The sequence below is a fragment of the Sus scrofa genome, chromosome 15 (assembly GCF_054392235.1).
Source record: "Sus scrofa isolate SSC_HxYL_T2T_F1_AM1 chromosome 15, Sscrofa_HxYL_maternal_Yorkshire_Landrace_v2.0, whole genome shotgun sequence".
Taxonomy (NCBI): Eukaryota; Metazoa; Chordata; class Mammalia; order Artiodactyla; family Suidae; genus Sus; species Sus scrofa.
Window position 1 is genome coordinate 39,278,192 of NC_139397.1, and position 19,308 is coordinate 39,297,499.

The 19,308-nt window shown below is 44.2% G+C and overlaps 1 protein-coding gene across 1 annotated transcript in view; it reads left to right on the forward strand.

Annotated features, from left to right (window-relative positions):
- The window catches only part of CYP27C1 (cytochrome P450 family 27 subfamily C member 1), a 32,459-nt gene extending 14,809 nt beyond the window's left edge, over positions 1-17,650 (forward strand). The window contains 9 exon segments of the mRNA XM_021075641.2: positions 1,080-1,219; positions 1,793-1,800; positions 4,096-4,111; positions 4,570-4,599; positions 4,601-4,746; positions 6,148-6,226; positions 6,733-6,918; positions 13,413-13,701; positions 15,329-17,650. Coding sequence (XP_020931300.2) covers positions 1,080-1,219; positions 1,793-1,800; positions 4,096-4,111; positions 4,570-4,599; positions 4,601-4,746; positions 6,148-6,226; positions 6,733-6,918; positions 13,413-13,529 — 722 coding nt within the window. The 3' untranslated portion in view covers positions 13,530-13,701; positions 15,329-17,650.
- The last annotated feature ends 1,658 nt before the right edge of the window (positions 17,651-19,308 follow it).

A 19,308-nucleotide genomic window follows, 5' to 3' on the forward strand; every position in this document is an offset into this window, starting at 1 on the left:
TTCTTTTTGTAGTGACATGGCCTTTTCCCTCAATTCATTTTCCCCTCTAGAAGCATAGTAGGAAAAAAAAAGGATTTGTATTCATGTAGCTCCAAAGTGTTTTTTGGCTATTTCATTAGTAAAGCAAACATTTGCAAATATCCTATAGATTATTCTTCAAAAGGAAGAGATATTTAGCTTATGTGTAACTTTTGGTGGGGAGTAAATTTGAGGATCCAGTTGGTTTTATTCAATGATTCGTGAATCAGCAGAGTCCCACCTGGCAAGTAGGAGGTTGCTCCCTACTTTCATTTCATTCATACAGACAAATGTAAGAATGAGGTTCCAGCGTCAACAGTAAATCAACAGAGGCCTGTTTAGCCTCTGAACCTGCCACACATGGGGTTGTTGGAAGGCTGAAGACATGATTCTTTTTTTTTTTCTCTTTCTTTTTGGTAACCACAAGTCTGTTCTCTATATCTGAGAATCTGTTTCTATTCTGTAGATAAGTTAATTTGTACCATATTTTAGATTCTGCATATAAGTGATATATATGGTATTTGTCTTTCTCTTTCTGACTTAATTCACTTAATATGAGAATCTCTAGTTGCATTCGTGTAGTTGCAAATGCCATTATTTTGTTCTTTTTTATGACTGAGTAGTATTCCATTGTGCATATATGTACCATGTCTTCTTAATCCATTCATCTGTCAGTGGACATTTAGGTTGTTTCCATGTCTTGGCTATTATTAATAGCCAAGTGCTATTACAAATATATGGGTGTATGTATCTTTTCAAATTGCAGTTTGATCTGGATATTTGCCCAGGAGAGGGACTGCTGGATCATGTATTAGTTCTATATTTAGTTTTCTGAGGAATGTCCATACTACTTTCTATTGTGGTTGTACCAATATACATTCCCACTAACAGTGTAGGACGGTTCCCTTTTTCTCACACCCTTTCCATCACTTGTTATTTGTAGACTTATTAGTGATGGCCATTTTGACTCCTGTGAGGTGGTACCTTGTAGTTTTGATTCACATTTCTGAAGAGATGATTCTTTACCAAAACTTCTTTCCAAAGAAACAATGTCTCAACAGGCCAAATTCATGTTGACAGCAGGCTGGGGGACATACAGTGCCAGCCTGACCAGGGGCAGAGAGTTGGAGCTGGGCTGCTCACATGCCTCTTCCTCAGCTAGGAGCTGATGCGGGAGGAGATCTACGCTAACTGGCCAGATGCTGCTGGCCAGCTTTGACCTGTTGAGCTGTGGGTTGCCTTTTTCTTAATAAACGGAGCGCAATTATAGTTGATGACCTTTCCGAGGAATCCAATGCGTGACAGATACTTTAAGAGGACCACATGTGTTTATACTAGCGGAACACCTGCTTCACTGCTGAAGGTGTCCAGGAAAAGATTTGACCTTTTTTCTTTATAAAATATATATAGGAGCTCCCTGGTGGCCTAGTGGTTAAGGATCCAGCCTCGTCACTGCAGCGGCTTGGGTTGCTGTTGTGGTGCAGGTTCAGTCCTTGGCCAGGGAACTTCCACATGCCTTGGGCATGGCAAATGTGTGTGTGTGTATGTGTGTGTGTGTGTGTTTGTGAGATGTAAACCTAAGGGGCACAGGGAATTCTGTAAATAGCATAAACCAATTCCACTATCACGTGCACAAAGTAACAATACGCTTTCAAGTTTAAAGTCATTCCAGATTTGCAAACGTTTCTCAATTTGTTTAATAATATCAGAAATGTAGAGGGCACAGTCATTAAAAACACTCTTACTTACCATTTAAAATATTCCAGGCCAGGAGGTCCTGTTGTGGCTCAGTGGGCTAAGAACCCAACATAGTATCTGTGAGGATGAGGGCTTGATCCCTGGCCTAGCTCCATGGGTTAAGGATCTGGTATTGCTGTGGCTGTGCTGTAGGATAGCAACTGCAGCTCTGATTCAACCCCTGGCCCAGTAACTTCTGCATGCCTCAGGTGTGGCTGTAAAAAGAACAAAGATTCCAGGCCATGGAGAACACCCCAGTATTTTATTTTATTTTATTTTTTTGTTATTTTTTTATTTGCTTTTTCTAGGGGCCGCACCCATGGCATATGGAATTTGCCAGGCTAGAGGTTGAATTGGAGCTGCAGCTGCTGGCCTAACCACAGCCATAGCAATGGGGGATCCAAGCTATGCCTGCAACTTATACCACAGCTCACAGCAACGTTGGATTCCTGACCCACTTAGCGAGGCCAGGGATTGAACCCGAGTCCTCATGGATACTAGTCGGGTTCGTTTCTGTTGAGCCACAACAGGAATTCCCTCCCAGTTCATTTTATAAATGACTTAAAGCCAAAACCTGCTAAAGAAAGCATAAATAAAAGTTTAACAAGAAGTTTGACTTATGCTCAAAAAGACACTTGTACTCCAATGTTCATTGCAGCACCATATACAATAGCCAAGACCTGGAAATAACCTAAATGTCCATCGACAGAGGAGTGGATCAAGAAGATGTGGTACATATACACAATGGAATATTACTCAGCCATTAAAATGAATGAAATACTAGCATTTTTAGCAACATGGATGGACCTAGAAATTATCATGCTAAGTGAAGTAGTCAGACAATGAGACACCAACATCAAATTCTTTCACTGACATGTGGAATCTGAAAAAAGGACAGACTGAACTTTGCAGAACAGATGATGACTCACAGACATTGAAAAATTTATGGTTTCCAAAAGAGACAGTTCAGGGGGTGGGGGGATGCACTGGGGTTGTGGGATGGAAATCCTATAAAATTGGATTGTGATGATCATTGTACAACTATAAATGTAATACATTCATTGAGTAATAAAGAATTTTGACTTTTGTATATGTATCAATTTTAAATAAACTCTTCCTGGTGAATAGATTTAATTAGTGTAGTGGGTGAATAATGTACTTGGACCAAGGAGGGCTCAGTGTCAGAATAAAAATGAAGCACTGCCAGACGATTTGGAGGGAATTCCATACCCTATTGCCACATGAGAAATGAAGCTGCAGTGTGATAAAAGCATACATCCTGTGTTCCCATTAGCAAAACAAACACCCCCCCCACAACCCCCAAGACCATGAGCACATGTGTCTGAGTGATTGCTGGGTGTGGAGGAGAGCATGGAGCCTTGCAGCCTGAATGGTTGACATGGATTTCTGGGCCAGAGCAGGGGTGGTACGAGAACATGGGAACCATAGCAACACGGGATCGAAGCTAGTTCTGTGACCTGCACTATAGCTCATGGCAACACCGGATCCTTAACCCACTGATCAAGGCCAGGGATTGAAACTGCATCCTTATGGGTACTAGCTGGGCTCATTACTGCTGAGCCACAAATGGGAACTTCCACAGAGCAATTTTTATATTTGCTAAAAGATAGTGAATTAGGAAAAGGCAGGGCCAGGCTTTCAATGTTTGGTGGAAAGAAGTTAGCTGAGTGAAATAATTAAAATTAACCTGGATGTTGAAATCAACACCACATTTCTACCATCTCTGCAAGTTCCTCACCCTTCATTTCAGCCCCTTCCCCCATCCCCCCGCCACCACTCATCTGCTTTCTGACACTGTACATCGGTTTTGCATTTTTCTAGAATTTTGTATAAATAGAACCCTATGTATTTTGTGTGTATTTTGTGTCTGGCTTCCTTCTCTCAGCAAAATGATTTTGAAATTCATGGATGTTGTTGTGTATAAAAATAGTTTATTCTTTTTTGTTACTAGATAGTATTCCATTGTGTGGATATACCACATCAGGTTTTACCATGAAAACGTGATTTTAACAGAAATGTTCTGTTCTCTTAATAAGAAACATCTAAAGTATTTCCTTGTCATTTATAAGGAAGAACCTGCCCATTATGGTAAAGGAGCACTTGCCCTCTGAAAATACATAGTATCTTTTAGAGGGAAATAATATCAATATGGCCAACCTAAGTTAGATTTATTTATTTATTTATGGCTGCATGCCCCAGCATGCAGAAATTCCTGGGCCAGAGAGCAAACTCTCACCACAGCAGTGACAATGCTGGATCCTTAACCACTAGGCCACCAGGGAACTCCCAAGTTAGATTTTTTTTTTTTTTAGATGAAAGAAAGGGCATTGATACTGTGGAATTTCCTTGTTTACAAGAGAGTAAAATATGGTCATATAGGTAACAGTATTTTTTAGTGAAAGTCATGGAACTTAGGATGTAATATAGCATTAGTCACCATAACCAGAAATGTAATTCTTCAATCTAAGAAATGGTATAAATGATGGTTCTGCTTTGTGCAAATGCTACGTGCTGCTTTGCTTGATATGCTCACAGAGCAATGACTGGCTCACCATTGGTACTGTGCCCCTGACTCCCCCACCTCTGCTAATTAGCGCAGCCAGAGTGGTCTGAGACCAGCCACAGGGCCGCAGAATGAAGTCTCAGACCTTTTCTAACAAGGTCCAGGGGACCCTTGGGAAGAGGGTCACAGAAAGTTCTAGGCACAACCTCCTGGCTTCTGACTTACCTATGCCTCAACCTCAATCCTTGGCTTTCCTCGCCACGTGCCATGTCTGCCGGTTGCTTTATCAGACATCCCTCACGTTGGCCTGGGCGGTGTATCTCCCTCCTTGCAAGACACCGGGATGTGCAGCAGCCGGTGTACCAGGAGATAGTGAAGAATCTGGGGGAAAGGCAGGTCCCCACAGCCGCAGACGTCTCTAAAGTCCCTTTGATCCAAGTTCTGCTTAAGGAGAACTTGAAGGAAAAGTCTCATGGAAATTCATGCCCAGACCGTGACTCTGATTCTTTATTGTAACGATCGTGCTTTGACCTAAAAATGGGTCCTAAGCACATACTTTAGGAGGGAGGTGTTCATAACCATCTTTATTTCCTCTTGGCCTCATCAGGGTGGCAGAAAGTCTATTCTGTTTTATGGTTGGAAACACGAATTTCTTCATCAAGACCTTCAGAGCCACCCTTGAACTTTGCACCCACTCCAGACATTTGGCTCACTCAGTGTCTCTCTCAGTGGGCTCCTCTGCAGACAAAGCAGATTAAGACTGTTTTGAGCTGTTTGGCTGGTTACCAGACGTGCTTACAAAACACTGTGGTCCTAGTGTGAATCTCCTAGTTGTGCTAGAAGTACCAAGTAGGGAGGCTCATCCTCTTCTGGAAGGGGCATCCTGGCCCTGCGAAGCTGGGGACTCGGGGTAGAGGTGGTCTGGGGCAGGGTTGAGGGGGGAGGTGGGGTTAGGTGAGCAGTGAAGTTTCCTCCTCTCTTGAGGGTCCTGAATGTAGCAGCCTCTGTGGGAAATGCCATGACAAGCAGCAAAGTTTATTCAGAGTACCCGCTGAAAAGATTCTTTGAAGCCTGACTTGATAATGATATTGCAAGTTGTGTTGCATTCTCAGTCTTCAGCATGCTGTTTAAACTCAAAAAAAGAAAAAAAGTAAAGGAAAAAAAGCCGGCTATGTGTTAACTGGCATTTGTCAAAGTTATATTCAGTGTCTTTGCAGCACAATCCAAAATTGAAGTCAGCTTTCTCAGAATGTATTTCCTGGAGCCCCAAGTCCTAGGAACTAGTCCTTGATAAATTTCATAATTTATGGCATAAATTTGTAATGATTCCTCTTGGGAGCACAATAGCATGTTTGCTTTATGTTCTGTAAACTTTTTTGACTCTGAAACCTCTTTTCACATTCCCCAGAATATGCACTGGGCTAAGCTAAGGAGCCATGGAGGTCCTTGGAGATTTCCTGGTTGAAACTCTTTCTAGAAAATGAAAATGTCAGTACATACAGACTTTTCTGTTTTTTTAAATTAAAGTATAGTTGATTTACAACGTTGTGTCAATTTCCGCCGTACAGCATAGTGACCCAGTCATAAATATATATACATTCTATTTTTTATTTTTTAAATTTTTTTCCCGCTGTACAGCATGGGGATCAAGTTATTCTTACATGTATGCATTTTTTCCCCACCCTTTGTTCTGTTTATACATTCTTTTTTCATATTATCTTCCATCATGTTCCATCCCAAGAGACTGGATAGAGTTCCCTGTGCTGTAGAGCAGGACCTCCTCACTCATCCATTCCATACACAGTTTTCAATGTAGTAAAGTATTTTGAAAGTCACTACTCCCTGCCTGTCCCAGTTGGCTTTTCCAGGCTGTTTCCATTGCTGCCAGGGAATGGCCAGGTCACCCAGGAGGACCTGCTTGTTGGCGGGTATCTGATTCCCAGAAGCGTGAGTGTGGCTGACCTGGCCAGGCAGGGCTGAGCAGGGGGGCTGGATTGGAAATTTGCTTCCATGGTTAGGACATCCTTGTCTCTAAGCGGGTATCTATAGGTTTCCTTTTCTCCTTTTCTCATGCATGTTTTTTTTTTTTTTTTTGAGGGTGAGGCTTTAGGAGCAAGGAGTGGTGTATTTGTGACTTCTCTGGCAAAAGCAAAGCCAGGTATTTCTGTAGCACACAGGCCTCTTCCCCGTCCTCACCCCAGACCCCCTGGAAGCTTCAAGGTCCCTGGGGGAAGCATTTCTGAAGGACCTGAGTTGCCTTCTCTGTGGCTGCATTGATGTTCATTCAGGATAGGATGTGAATTGAAGGGGCCCTGCTGCACAAGGTCTGGGGGCCTCTTGGGCCCTTACACGGCTTCCCTGGCCTGAAGTGTCTCTGGAGCTGGGGCTCTGGTCTCTGCCCTGTGTCCCTTGATTCTGCTCTCTATTCCCTTCTGATGAAATGGCTTGCTCAGATCCAGCTGGCCCTCTGCCACTATGCCATGTCCTACGAGGATGAAACCTTCCCTCAGGCCAAGGAGTTCCGGTAGGAAACCTGTGACAGGGTGGGCAACTTTGGGTCCATCCCCTTTGGCTCTGGGGCTCGAAGCTGCATCCAGCGGAGGACTGCAGAACTGGAGATCCACCTGGTCATGATCCAGGTAGGGCAGGGGGCCAGGTGAGCCTGCAGGTGTGGTTTGGGTTACTGGGCTCCTCTGCATCCAGACTGAGGAGTTCCCTGGGGGCACAATGGGTTGAGGATGCAGCGTTTTCACTGCAGCAGCGCATGTTCATCCCTGGCCTGGGAACTTCTATATGCATTTGGTGGGGGGAGAAAGAAAGGAAAAAATGACTTTGAAAACTTTAAATAAGAGCTTCACATTAAATCCCATATATATATATATATTTAAATATAAATTTTATGTATAAATTTATATAAATTCTCTATATATATTTTAAAATTTATTTTATTTTTGTTTTTTTCATGGCTGCACCCACGGCATATGGAAGTTCCCACGCTAGGGGTCAAATCAGAACTACAGCTGCTGGCCTACACCACAGCCATAGCAAGTCAGGTCGGAGCCTCGTTTTCAACCAAAACCGCAGCTCAGGGCAAACACCAGATCCTTAAATCAATGAGCAAGGCCAGGGGTCAAACCCACATCCTCATGGATATTAGTTGGATTCCTTTTTACTGTGCCACATCTGGGGAACTCCCCCTTTTATATGTTAAAATACCTTCCCTTCCCCCAAATAGCCATCTTTAGCCCCATGGCTGCCTGCTTGGTTTCTTTCCTCTTGGAAGTCTGTGGGCAGAACTGGTGTGTGTGTGTGTGTGTGTGTGTGTGTAGTTGGGGGGTTCTTGAACCCAGGCACTCACACGGGAGCCTTACAAAGAGGTGAGTTGGAGTATCCAGGGAGTGGATCTCAAATATTATGGATCTTCCTATCACTAAGAGCTCCTGGAATGCAGATTCCTGAGCCCTGACCACAGAGAGAGTAACTTTGTGGGACTGTGCTGGGTTCTGGGAGATTCTTTTTTTTTTTTTTTTTTTGCCTTTTAAGGCCTCGCCAAGGCATATGGAGGTTCCCAGGCTAGGGGTTGAATTGCAGCTACAGCTGCTGGCCTACGCCACAGCCACAGTGATGTGGGATCTGAGCCGAGTCTGCAACCTACACCACAGCAAATGGCAATGCCAGATCGTTAACCCACTGAGCGAGGCCAGGGGTTGAACTGACAACCTCATGGTTCTAAGTCGGATTTGTTTCCGCTGCGCCACGATGGGAACTCTGGGGCTCTGGGAGATTCTGGAGCAGTGGTTTGTGGGCTGCATTTGGTGTAAGAAATGCAGAAAGTGTAAGAAAGTGTGAAGTGCCTCCACCCAACTGGCGGCTGCATCTGCTTTGAGTCCTGGCCTCCCAGGTGTCCCCCCTCAGTGCTGTCACCAGGTTACCATGGAGGAAGTGACACCTGCTGTCTTAGACCCCCTCAGTACCTTCTTTTATGTGAACCAGACTTTTACATGGTTGGGTTTTCAAACACCGGGAGGCTCGGTTTTGTTAGAGAATACTCACACGCCTATCTCAAAGCATTGACTTTTCTGCTTATACAGTATCTGAGTTCAGGCTGCAGCAGGAACTGAGCAGTGTCTGAAGGAAGTTTTATGAAAGCAACGCCTAGTGTAGAAAAGACGTTCCACCCCTTAGCCTTCCCTGTGGATTTGGGAAGCCTGTCATGACCTGTTGGCCATGGGAACCTTGGCCCCGGGATCGGGAGCTGCTTTGGAAGCAGGAGGGATGACCTGGCAACCGTGTCCCTTTTGACTGACGAGGAAGCTGAGGCTGAGAGTTGGAGGCACTTGCCAGGTTGCAGTGTGGCAGGTGTCCCAACCTCCTACATGTCAGGAGTGCCTCCTGCAGGTTGGCAGAGCCGGGGCTGGGCGCTGAGGGCATCAGAGAGCATAAGGGGGCCTGCAGGGGGCTGTGGATGGTCAGCGTGGGGGAAGGCTGGGAGGGAAAGAAGTTGAGGGGCACAGCCAGGGTGAGGGGGGTGGCCTACCATGTGGCCATCCAGCCTCTGGGCACGTGGTGGCTGAGTGGTGTCACTTCTAGGGCGGCTGAAGCTGGCAGAAGTGGGCCCTGCAGACACTGGCCAGACCCACTGGTGCCTGAGGTGAGAGGCAGCTTGGTGTGTAAAGGATGACAGCTCCAGGCTGTGCCAGTTCATGGCTCCAACACCACAAGTGGCCTCCAAGCCACCCTGAGCCTCATCCACAGGATGGGCCAAATACACTCCCCTGGGATGTGTGAGCAGTGAGAACACCTGCTCTGTCTGCTCACACGGACCGTGCTCAGGAAGGTCCTGGTCCATTAAGTGCTGCTGTGTGTCCCGAAGCCACGGCCCAGCATGCAGAGCCCTCGTTCTACCAGAGCCCAGATGGTGGGAAGGGGGTCAGAAACCAGATGCTGGGTGGTGGTGAAAGTGGTTTTATTTGTTTGCTGCTATTAACATGCAAATGAAATTCTTGCTCCATGAGTCCTAATTTCTACTTGTGCAAGGATAGAAAGGGAATATCATCATTTGGAATTACCAGGAGAAAAGAGAAAGGAGAAGGCACAAATAAACAGTACTAGGAATGAGAAAGGCGACATACCTATAAATGCAGCAGGTGATTTTTTTTTAAGTCAAAAAAACACTGCAAACAACTTTTTTAACCAATGAATTTTAAGACAGATAAAATGGACAATTTGCTAGGAAAAATGTACATTACCCAAACTGACTCAGTGGGAAGATATAGACCTCAAATATTAAATACCTTGATTCAGTAGTAAAAAGATCTACCCCCCAAATATTTCCAACCTAGAGAGTTTCATCGGCAAGTTTTATCAAAATACCAATTCAATGGATGACCATCATTTTCATGAGACTTGTATAACCATGACAGTCATGACCTGGAATGGATAAAAAAAGAAAGGAAGACCACAGGCAGATCTGATTTATTAACAAAGATGAAAAATGCTTTAAATGAAAAAGTGGCAGGACAAATCCAGCAACATATTAAACAGAAGTGCACTGTTACCATATCAGGTGTGGTCAGGAATGCAAGGATTCACCTCAAGATCAAATTCACCACAATGACAAATTAGAGAAAAATTATATGACCACCTCCCAAAATGATCGCTAAAACTCAGCACGCATTCATGAAGCAAGTCTCTTAGCATAACCATGTGGGAGGGCCTTCCTTGACCAAATAGAGAGCATTGGTCCCAGCAGTGCAGCAAGCAGGCCCATGGCCTCCTGGAAGGATGGGTTGGCTTTGATGGTGCAGTAGTAATGTGTTTCCTTAAAATAGGAACGAGACCTTCATACTGCAGAGAGAATGTTTAGAAGATGCCCCTACCAGGAGTTCCCATCATGGCGCAGCAGAAATGAACCCGACTAGTATCCATGAGGATGCAGGTTCGACCCCTGGCCTTGCTCACTGGGTTAAGGATCCGGCGTTGCCATAAGCTATGGTGTAGGTTGCAGATGCAGCTCAGATCCTGAGTTGCTGTGGCTGTGGTGTAGGCCGGCAGCTGTAGCTCTGATTCCATCCCTAGCCTGGGAAACTGCATATGCTGTGAGTGTGGCCCTAAAAGGACAAGAAGGAGGAGGAGGAGAGGAAGAGGAGGAAGAAGAGGAAGAGGAAGGAGAAGGAGACGCCCCTACCCATGGGAAGGAGCTTTGTCTTTTTTTTTTTTTTTTTTTTTTTGTCTCCTGAGTAGTTTCACATTTTCAGTGAGTACACACTGCCACTCAGAAAGGTAAAAAGGCCATATGGGATGTTGACCTTGGAGTAGGGGTGTTCTTGGGTGGCCGAGAGGCGAGAGCGCTAAACCCTGACCACTAGACCACCAGGGCTAGCAGGCTTCATGTGGGATCCCAATCCTTGTCCCTTTGGAGAAAAAATTCTGCAAAGAGACTGAGAGTAGTGAGGAAAGTAAAGTGTTTATTAGGAGAAAAGATATGTAAGGAGACAGCCTGAGCAGGCTCAGAGAGATGGACAGACACACAGACACACAGACTCACAGAGCACCATGCACTTGGGAGTGGTTCAAATCACTTGTGTCCGGTCCTTCCAGGCTTCCCCTGCCCAATCATCTTGCTTCTTCTGGCTTTGGCCTGACTCAGGGCCTCCCTTGTTCGCATCCTTCAGCCAGGATGGATTTTAGCACCAGGGTCTCTGGGAAGTTGACAGGGTGTAATATGGTCTGGTGCCCCGCCTTTCTCTGACCCCTGAGAAACTTTCTGAGCATGTGTAGTTCTGGAGGTCTCTTTGACTCTATCTTTTATCCAATCGGGATGCATCTTTTATCTTGAAGTTATCTGTCCACCGGGAACAGATTACAGTTGTTCAGCCTGGGACCCACCTGTTCCCTGCTTTAGGACGACCCCCACGTGAAGCCTCCTTCTGCCACGTGGGGATGTGCAAATAGTCCTGTGAGGTAAGAGCAGAGGGTCAGAGGTTAGACATTGAGGTGATGGTGTCTCCATGCCACAGTGTTATAGGGCTGCCTAAGTACAGGCTGTTCAGCTTGGCTCTCTGACAGTGCCAAAGTAACACCTTCAGCCCGGGGCTTCACTGAGCCCTGCCCCCGCCTGCCCCCCACCCCAGAGCCCCAACTCAGCAGAAGACTTATCCATGGGTCCAGCCTGGGAGACAGGCTGGAGTTGGGACGGGGCAGCTGTCTGACCTGTGACACCACATGCTGTTCAGCACTGGCTCTCTTGCAGGCTGGAGCAGGGGAGGGAGGAGTGGCTGGTCAGCCAGCCTGCTCTGTGCCCCGCCTTCCCCCAGGAGCTTACATGGTTGTGACAGGGGTCTTTAGAGTAGGTTGCCTTTTATTCCCTAAACCTAGAGGTGACTTTGACCATCAGGCCATGGCCAGTTGGTGGAGACGTTAGTGCTTTAGGCTGGTGGGTACTTAGAGGTTCTTAATAACTGGTCATTTTGGTACTATGACTGAAAAATGCACAACATAAAAGTTGATAATTATGTTTTATTTGGCAGACATTCTGAGGACTTAAGCCTGAAACTGACAACACTAATAGGCTAAACCTAGTCAGAACACAGACTGGGCCTTGAACCCATGTGCCGGGACTCAAACCCAGCCTAAACCCAGATTGGAACTTGAACCCAGAGTTTTAAATTAGAATCACTCACCCAGCATCTGGAATCACTGAGGTTCTTTTTCTTTATGCCTCTTCACAGAAGGAATTCTGTGAGAGGCAAGAAATAGATTTATTAAGATAGGACCCTTGTGAGAGATGCAAGCTGGCAGGCAGGGAGACTCTGCCCCAGGATCTGGTGGGCTACAGTTTTATCATCCAAGGGGAGCGGGGGTCAGAAAAGACCGCCTATTCCTCTTTCTTCGAGTAGTAGTAGCTCCTCCTTAGTATCTGGTAAGGTGTGTATTCAAATCAGCAGAAGGGCGGTCCTCAAACTCCTGCCCTTGGTCTGAACCTGAATGCAGGCCTCACCCCATCCCCCGTCCAATGACTTGAGGCCTATCTCGTGCCTCCACCGGTCTAGCAAGCCTGCCTCGTTCTGATGGTCCTCTTGAGCAGTTATTAACTTACCGTGATCTCCCAAATTTCCCTAGGTTTCCCTCTCTATGGTCCCTTATTGGGACCTAGCTACCTGTGCCTCCTCCATCCCTGTCAAGCCCAGGAGTCAGGACTCTCAGGTCACTTGGAGGAACTGCTTCCAAGAGGCCAGGGAGGAACCAGGATATGTAGGAACTTTAGTGACAAAGACCAAGTAGTCAGAACATCAAAAGATTACTGTTCATTAAAGAAAACCAGACATCTCAAGTTAAGGAATTCAGTGCTTTGCTGTGTATGGGATATGCAGGAATCTGGGCTCAATGAAATCGCCCCTTTGATGTGCATGTCAGCTCTCTGGGGCCAGCATCCTGTGCTTTCTCATCCCGAGTCCCTTTGGGTGCACTGTCAGGGCAGGTGCAGCAGGTGATGGTGGGCTTCCTGCCTCCATCCTGAGTTCCCTCAGGGCTCACTGCTGGGATGGCTGTAATGTGATGGCTTGATGGCTGCAACATCCTTTGTTTACTGCTAGGTAGTGACATCGGTCACAGTACTTTCCACTTTCACCGTCAGAGGCTGGGCTGCTCCTCCCTTAGAACTGTAGAATGAAGAATGTTTAAACTAAGAATGTTAAATTAAATGAAGCCTGTGGGATGCTTTGCCCCCACCTTTTGACACCCACCCCCCTGCCCCCATGTCTGCACCCTGAGGGCAGTGGCTGAAGGTTCCGAACCAATGGGAGCCCTGGAATGTCTCTCTTTTCCATTGCTCCTTTGATTCCTTCTTCATTTAGACCTACAGTGGAAGCAGTAGGGTTAGAAATTTGAACCAGCTGATAAAATGTCAGCATGTGAACATTCTGCCTGCACGTCTTTGTCCCCTGAGACTCACAGTTGCTCAGCAGACCTGCCAGCTGTTTCTGGCTAACACAGTGGTTCCGTGGGCAGCAAATGCCCACATCTCGTTTCCCTGGCTCCCTGTGGACAGGGCCTGGGGGCAGGAGGACAGGGACCCAGGCAGGACTGTGAATTTCCTGCCTCCCAATTTTGAAGCCCTTCTCTCTCTTCTTAGTTGCTTCAGCATTTTGAGATCAAAACATCTCCTCAGACTAAAACCATTCATGCAAAACCCCAGGGGCTTCTGATGCCAGGGGAGCCCATCCATGTGCGTTTCATCAGCAGGAAGTAGCCTGAAGTTTTCACCTGTCAGTGGACTGATGCAGACCTGGTGGCAGCGGGCGAGGAAGAGGATCCCTTCTGAGGCTTTCTTGCTCATAAACCAGCCTCTCGGGCTCTGGCAGACATTGAAATCTTTTTTTTTTTTTCTTTTTCAAGACACTTCTGTGGGTGCCTGTATGTATGTAAGTATTTATTTATTTATTTATTATTTTTTTGCTGAGCATGCAAAATGTGAAAGTTTCTGGGCCAGGAATAGAACCAGTGCTGCAGCAGTGACGTGAGCCAGCAGTGATGACAGATCCTTAACCCATTGTGCCACCAGAGAACACCATACTTTGAAATCTTTTTTTTCATTACTCAATGAATTTTATTACATTTATAGTTGTACAACAATCATCACAACCCAATTTTATAGCATTTCATATTGTGAAATCTTGATTCAGAGTAATGTGAGAAGATTTTCACTTTTGCCCACCTGAGTTGCCTTTCCTTTGAAGAAACAGCTGTTTGGAAGCCAGTGGCGTGGAATTTTCATGCCGCACATGCTGTCTCACCCTTGGACTCAATATTCAGCTCCCTGCCATCTCCTATGCATTTGCCACAGGAGGTGTGGTGTACTTATAAATCCAGGGCTTTAATACACCTTCTGCAATGTGACATCCTGACTCCATGTCAGGATTTAGTTCCAACTTCTTGTTCTTTTTTTTTTTTTTTTTTTTTGTCTTTTAGGGCTGCATCCGAGGCATATGGAAGCCTAGGGGGCTAGGAGGCTAGGGGGCTAATCAGAGCTGCAGCTGCTAGTGTACACCACAGCTACAGCTACGCAGGATCCAAGCCGCATCTGCAGCCTACACTACAGCTCATGGCAAGGCCGGATCCTTAACCCACTGAGCAAGGCCAGGGATTGAACCTGAAACTTCATGGTTCCTAGTCAGAATTGTTTCTGCTGCGCCACAATGGGAACTCCAGAACATTTTTATTTCAAGGAAAAATAAATACCCAAGTGGGCATCTATAGATAAAAAAATAATACTTTTATCTTCATAGTTTTATTTTAAACATCTGAACTGGAAATGTGACCATTGGTGACCACACAAGGCTCTGACTGGATGCCTCGGGCACCCAAGTGTTTTTGTCCTGTTGCTGTTCATGCTACTTACTGACCACCAATAAAAAACATGATTTTATAATATTCTCTCTGTACTATCATACTTGAGACCTTTTATTCCTGGTTCCATAGTCTTCTTTACATAATCTTTACCCACAGATCACTTTCCTATTAATACACATACTACAAATCTTTCTTCCCCTCTTTAGTTAGTCATTCTGCAAAGTAATCCTTAAAGTGGAAATAATATCTATTTCACATACCCATTCTGTTCAAGTATTAATAATATTGAAATCTGTGATGTTAGCTCTCGTATGAAATTGTGTCATGTTATCTGACAAAATGTTGGATCACTTTGAGGTTGCAGTATCTATACTCACTTTGTTTTTTAACTTCTTAAAAAATTAAAAAAAAAAAAGTTTTTAGAGCCACACCTACAGCATATGGAAGTTTCAGGCTAGGGGCTGAATCAGAGCTGTAGCTGCTGGCCTACACCACAGCCACAGCAATTTGGGATCTGTGCTATGCCTGCGACCTATACCCCAGCTTGCTGTAACACTGTATCATTAACCCACTGAGGAGGCCAGGGATCGAACCTGCGTCCTCATGGATACTAGTTGGGTTCTTAGCCTCCTGAGTCACAATGGAAACTCCTATACTAACTTTTATAAACTAGATAAAATTTTCTTTTGCTTGAGACAGAAATTTAAAAAAAATCGAGAAAGGTGTTTGCTGCAGCATCTAGTGCTCTAATCTGCTTCTGAAGCAAGAGTGAAATGGCAGACTCCTGAAGAACACCAGAAGCCAGGACATGAGTATGTTACAAATATATTGCATTTCTGAGACAAGACTAAGATGATGGTATAGAGGACTGGAGTTCAACTTCTCTCCTAAAACAACAACATCACAACCAAATGCTGAGCAATCTTCAATCAAATGGACTGGAAACTTTCAAAAAGATATCCTACTCCAGAAGGAAAAGAGGAGGTCACATCAAGAGGTAGGAGGGGCGATTACACAATATAAGCAACCCCATACCTCCCAGGTGGGAAGCCCCACGGACTGGAAAATAACTGGTTCACAGAGACTCACCTACAGGAGTGAGGGTTCTAAGTCCCACATAAAGTCCCCACACCGGGGATCTGGCATTGGGTGCAAGAACCCCTGGAGCATCTGGCATTGCAGGCCAGTGGGGCTTGTGCACAGGAGCTCCATGAGACTGGGGGAAATGGAGACCCCATTCCTAAAAGGCACACACAGACTTTCATGTGCACTAGCTCCCAGGGCAAAGCAAAATCTCCATAGGAATCTGGGTTAAACCTGACTGCAGTCCTTGGAGGACCTCATGGGAAAGCAGGGGTGAATGAGGCTTGTTGTGGGAGAAGGACATTGGAGGCAAAGCTCTTGGGAATATTCATCAGCATGCGTTTCTCTGGAGGTGGCCATTTTGGGAAAATCTGGCCCCACCCGTAAGTCAGCCTGAGAAGCCCCAGGGCAAACAGCAATCCAGGTGGGAGCACAGCCCCGCCCCTCAGTAAACAGGCTGCCTAAAGCCCCCCCAGGTACACAGCTGCCTCTAATCACACCCATAGACAAAGCCCCACCCACCAGAGTTATAGGAATCAGTTCCACCTACCAGTGCTCAGTCATCAGTCCCTCCCATCGGGAAGCCTACACCAAGCCCTCATACCAACTTCAGCCACAAGGGGGGCAGACACCAGAAGTAAGAGAGGCTACAACTCTATTATCTTTAAAAAGGTCACCATGCCAAAAACCTATAAAAGTGAAAAGACAGAAAACTATAACTCAGATAAGGGAGAAAGGAAAAAAAAAAACAGAAAAACAGCTAAGTGATCAGGAGATTCTCAGCCTCCAGGAAAAAGACTTTAGACTGTTAATGCTGAAGATGATGCAAGACATTGGCAATAAACTAGAGGCAAAGATGGATAATTTACAGGAAACACTGATCAAAGAAATACAAGATATAAAACTTAAGCAAGAAGAGATGTAAAATACAATAACTGAAATAAAAAATTCATTAGAAGCAGTTGACAGCAGAATACAGGAGGCAGAATGAATAAGCAAGGTGGAGGACAAATTAGTGGAAATCATGGATGTGGAACAGAAAAGAGAAAAAAGATTGAAAACAAATGAAGAGAGTCCCCAAGAACTCTTGGACAACGTGAAACACACCAACATCCATATTATAGGGGTGCCAAAAGGAGAAGAGAGAGAGAAAGGGACAGAAAAAATATTCCAAGAGATAATAGCCAAAAACTTCCCTAACATGGGAAAGCAACCACTCAAATCCAGGGAGTGCAATGAGTACCATATAAAATGAATCCAAGGAGGAACACCCCGAGACACATATTAATCAAACTAACCAAAATTAAAGACACAGAGAAAATATTGAAAGCAGCTAGGGAAAAGAAACAAAGATCATACAAGGGAACCCCAATAAGGTTATCAGCAGATTTTTCAGTAGAAACACTGCAGGCCAGAAGGGAGTGGCATAGTGTACTTAACATGATGAAAGGAAAAAACCTCCAACCAAGATTACTTTACCTAGCAAGGCTCTCATTCAGATTTGAAGGAGAAATCAAAAGCTTCACAGAGAAACAAAAGCTAAGAGAATTCAGCAACACTAAACCAGCTTTACAATAATACTAAAGGAACTTCTCTAGGCAGGAAAGAAAGGGCTGCAACAGGAAACAACAATACCACAAATGACAAGGCTCACCAGGAAAGGTATATCTACAGTAAAGATATGAAATCATCCATGCACAATTATGCCACCAAAATCAGAAATTGTGAGAAGAGGAGGGTACAAATTCAGGACAATGGAGATGCACTTGCAATTAAGAAACCAACAACTTAAAAAAATCTCATATCTATATATATATAGACTCATTTCAAAACTTCAGAGTAACTACAAACCAAAAATCAACAATTGATACAAAAACAAATAAGAAAAAATCAACTCAAATACAACAGTAAAGATAGTCATCAAACCACAAGAGGAGAGAACAAGAGAAGAAGGGAAGAAAAAAGAGCAACAAAAACAAATCTACAGCAATTAATAAATTGGCAATAAGAACATACATATCAATAATTACCTTAAATTTTAATGGACTAAATGAACCAACCAAAAGACATAGACTGGCTGAATGGATACAAAAACAAGACCCACATATATATGCTCTCTTTAAGAGACCCACTTCACTTCTAGGGACACATACAAATTGAAAGTAAGAGGATGGAAGAAAATATTCCATGCAAATGGGAATCAAAAAAAATCTGGAGTAGCAATACTCATATCAGACAAAATAGACCTTAAATTGAAGAATATTTTAAGAGACAAGGAAGGTCACCACATAATGATCAAAGGATCAATCCAAGAAGAAGATATGACAATTTTAAATATCTACATACCCAACATAGGATCACCACAACATATAAGGCAACTGCTAACAACTTTAAAAGGAGAAATCAATAATAACACAATAACAGTCGGGGACTTTAACACCCCACTTACAGCAATGGACAGAACATCCAGACAGACAATCAGTAAGGAAACACAGGCCCTGAATGAAGCAGTACACCAGATGGACTTAATAGATATTTATAGGACATTCCACCCAAAAGCAACAGAATACACATTCTTCTCAAGTGCACATGGAACATTCTCTAAGACTGACTACATCCTGGGCTACAAATCAAGCCTCAGTAACTTTAAGAAAATTGAAATCATATCAAGCATTTTTTCCGACCACAACGCTATATGACTGGAAATCAACAACAAGAAAAAAACTGCAAAAAACACAAACACTTTGCTTGTGGAGACTCAACAATATGCTACTAAACAACCAATGGATCACTGAAGATATCAAAGAGGAAATTAATAAATACCTAGAAGCAAATGACAACAAAGATATGACACTCCAAAACCAATGGGATGCAGCAAAAGCCATTCTAAGAGGGAAGTTTACAGCAATACAAGCCCACCTCTGGAAACAAGAAAAAGCCCAAATAAACAAGCTAACTTTACATTTAAAGCAGCTCAAGAGAGAAGAACAGACAAGACCTAAAGTTAGTAGAAGGAAAGAAATCATAAAGATGAGAGCAGAAATCAATGAAATAGAAACGAAGAAAACCATGGAAAAGATCAATGAAAGGAAATGCTTGTTCTTTGAAAAGATCAACAAAATGGATAAACCCTTAGCCAGACTTATCAAGCAAAAAAGAGAGAGGACTCAAATCAATAAAATTAGAAATGAAAAAGGAGAAGTAACAACGGACATTACAGAAATACAAAGGATCACAAGAGACTACTATATGCAACTATATGCCAATAAAATGGAAAACCTAGAAGAAATGGACAAATTCTTAGAAAAGTACAATCTTCCAATACTAAACCAAGATGAAATAGAAAAGATGAATGGACCCATCACAAGAACTGAAATTGAAACTGTGATTAAAAAACTTCCAACAAACAAAAGTCCAGGACCAGATGGCTTCACAGGAGAATTCCATCATTTAGAGAAGAGCTAACACCTCTCCTTCTGAAACTATTCTGAAAAATGGCAGAGGAAGGAACACTCCCAAACTCATTCTGTGAGGCCACCATCACGCTGGTACCAAAACCAAAGATTCCACAAAAAAAGAAACAGGCCAATCTCACT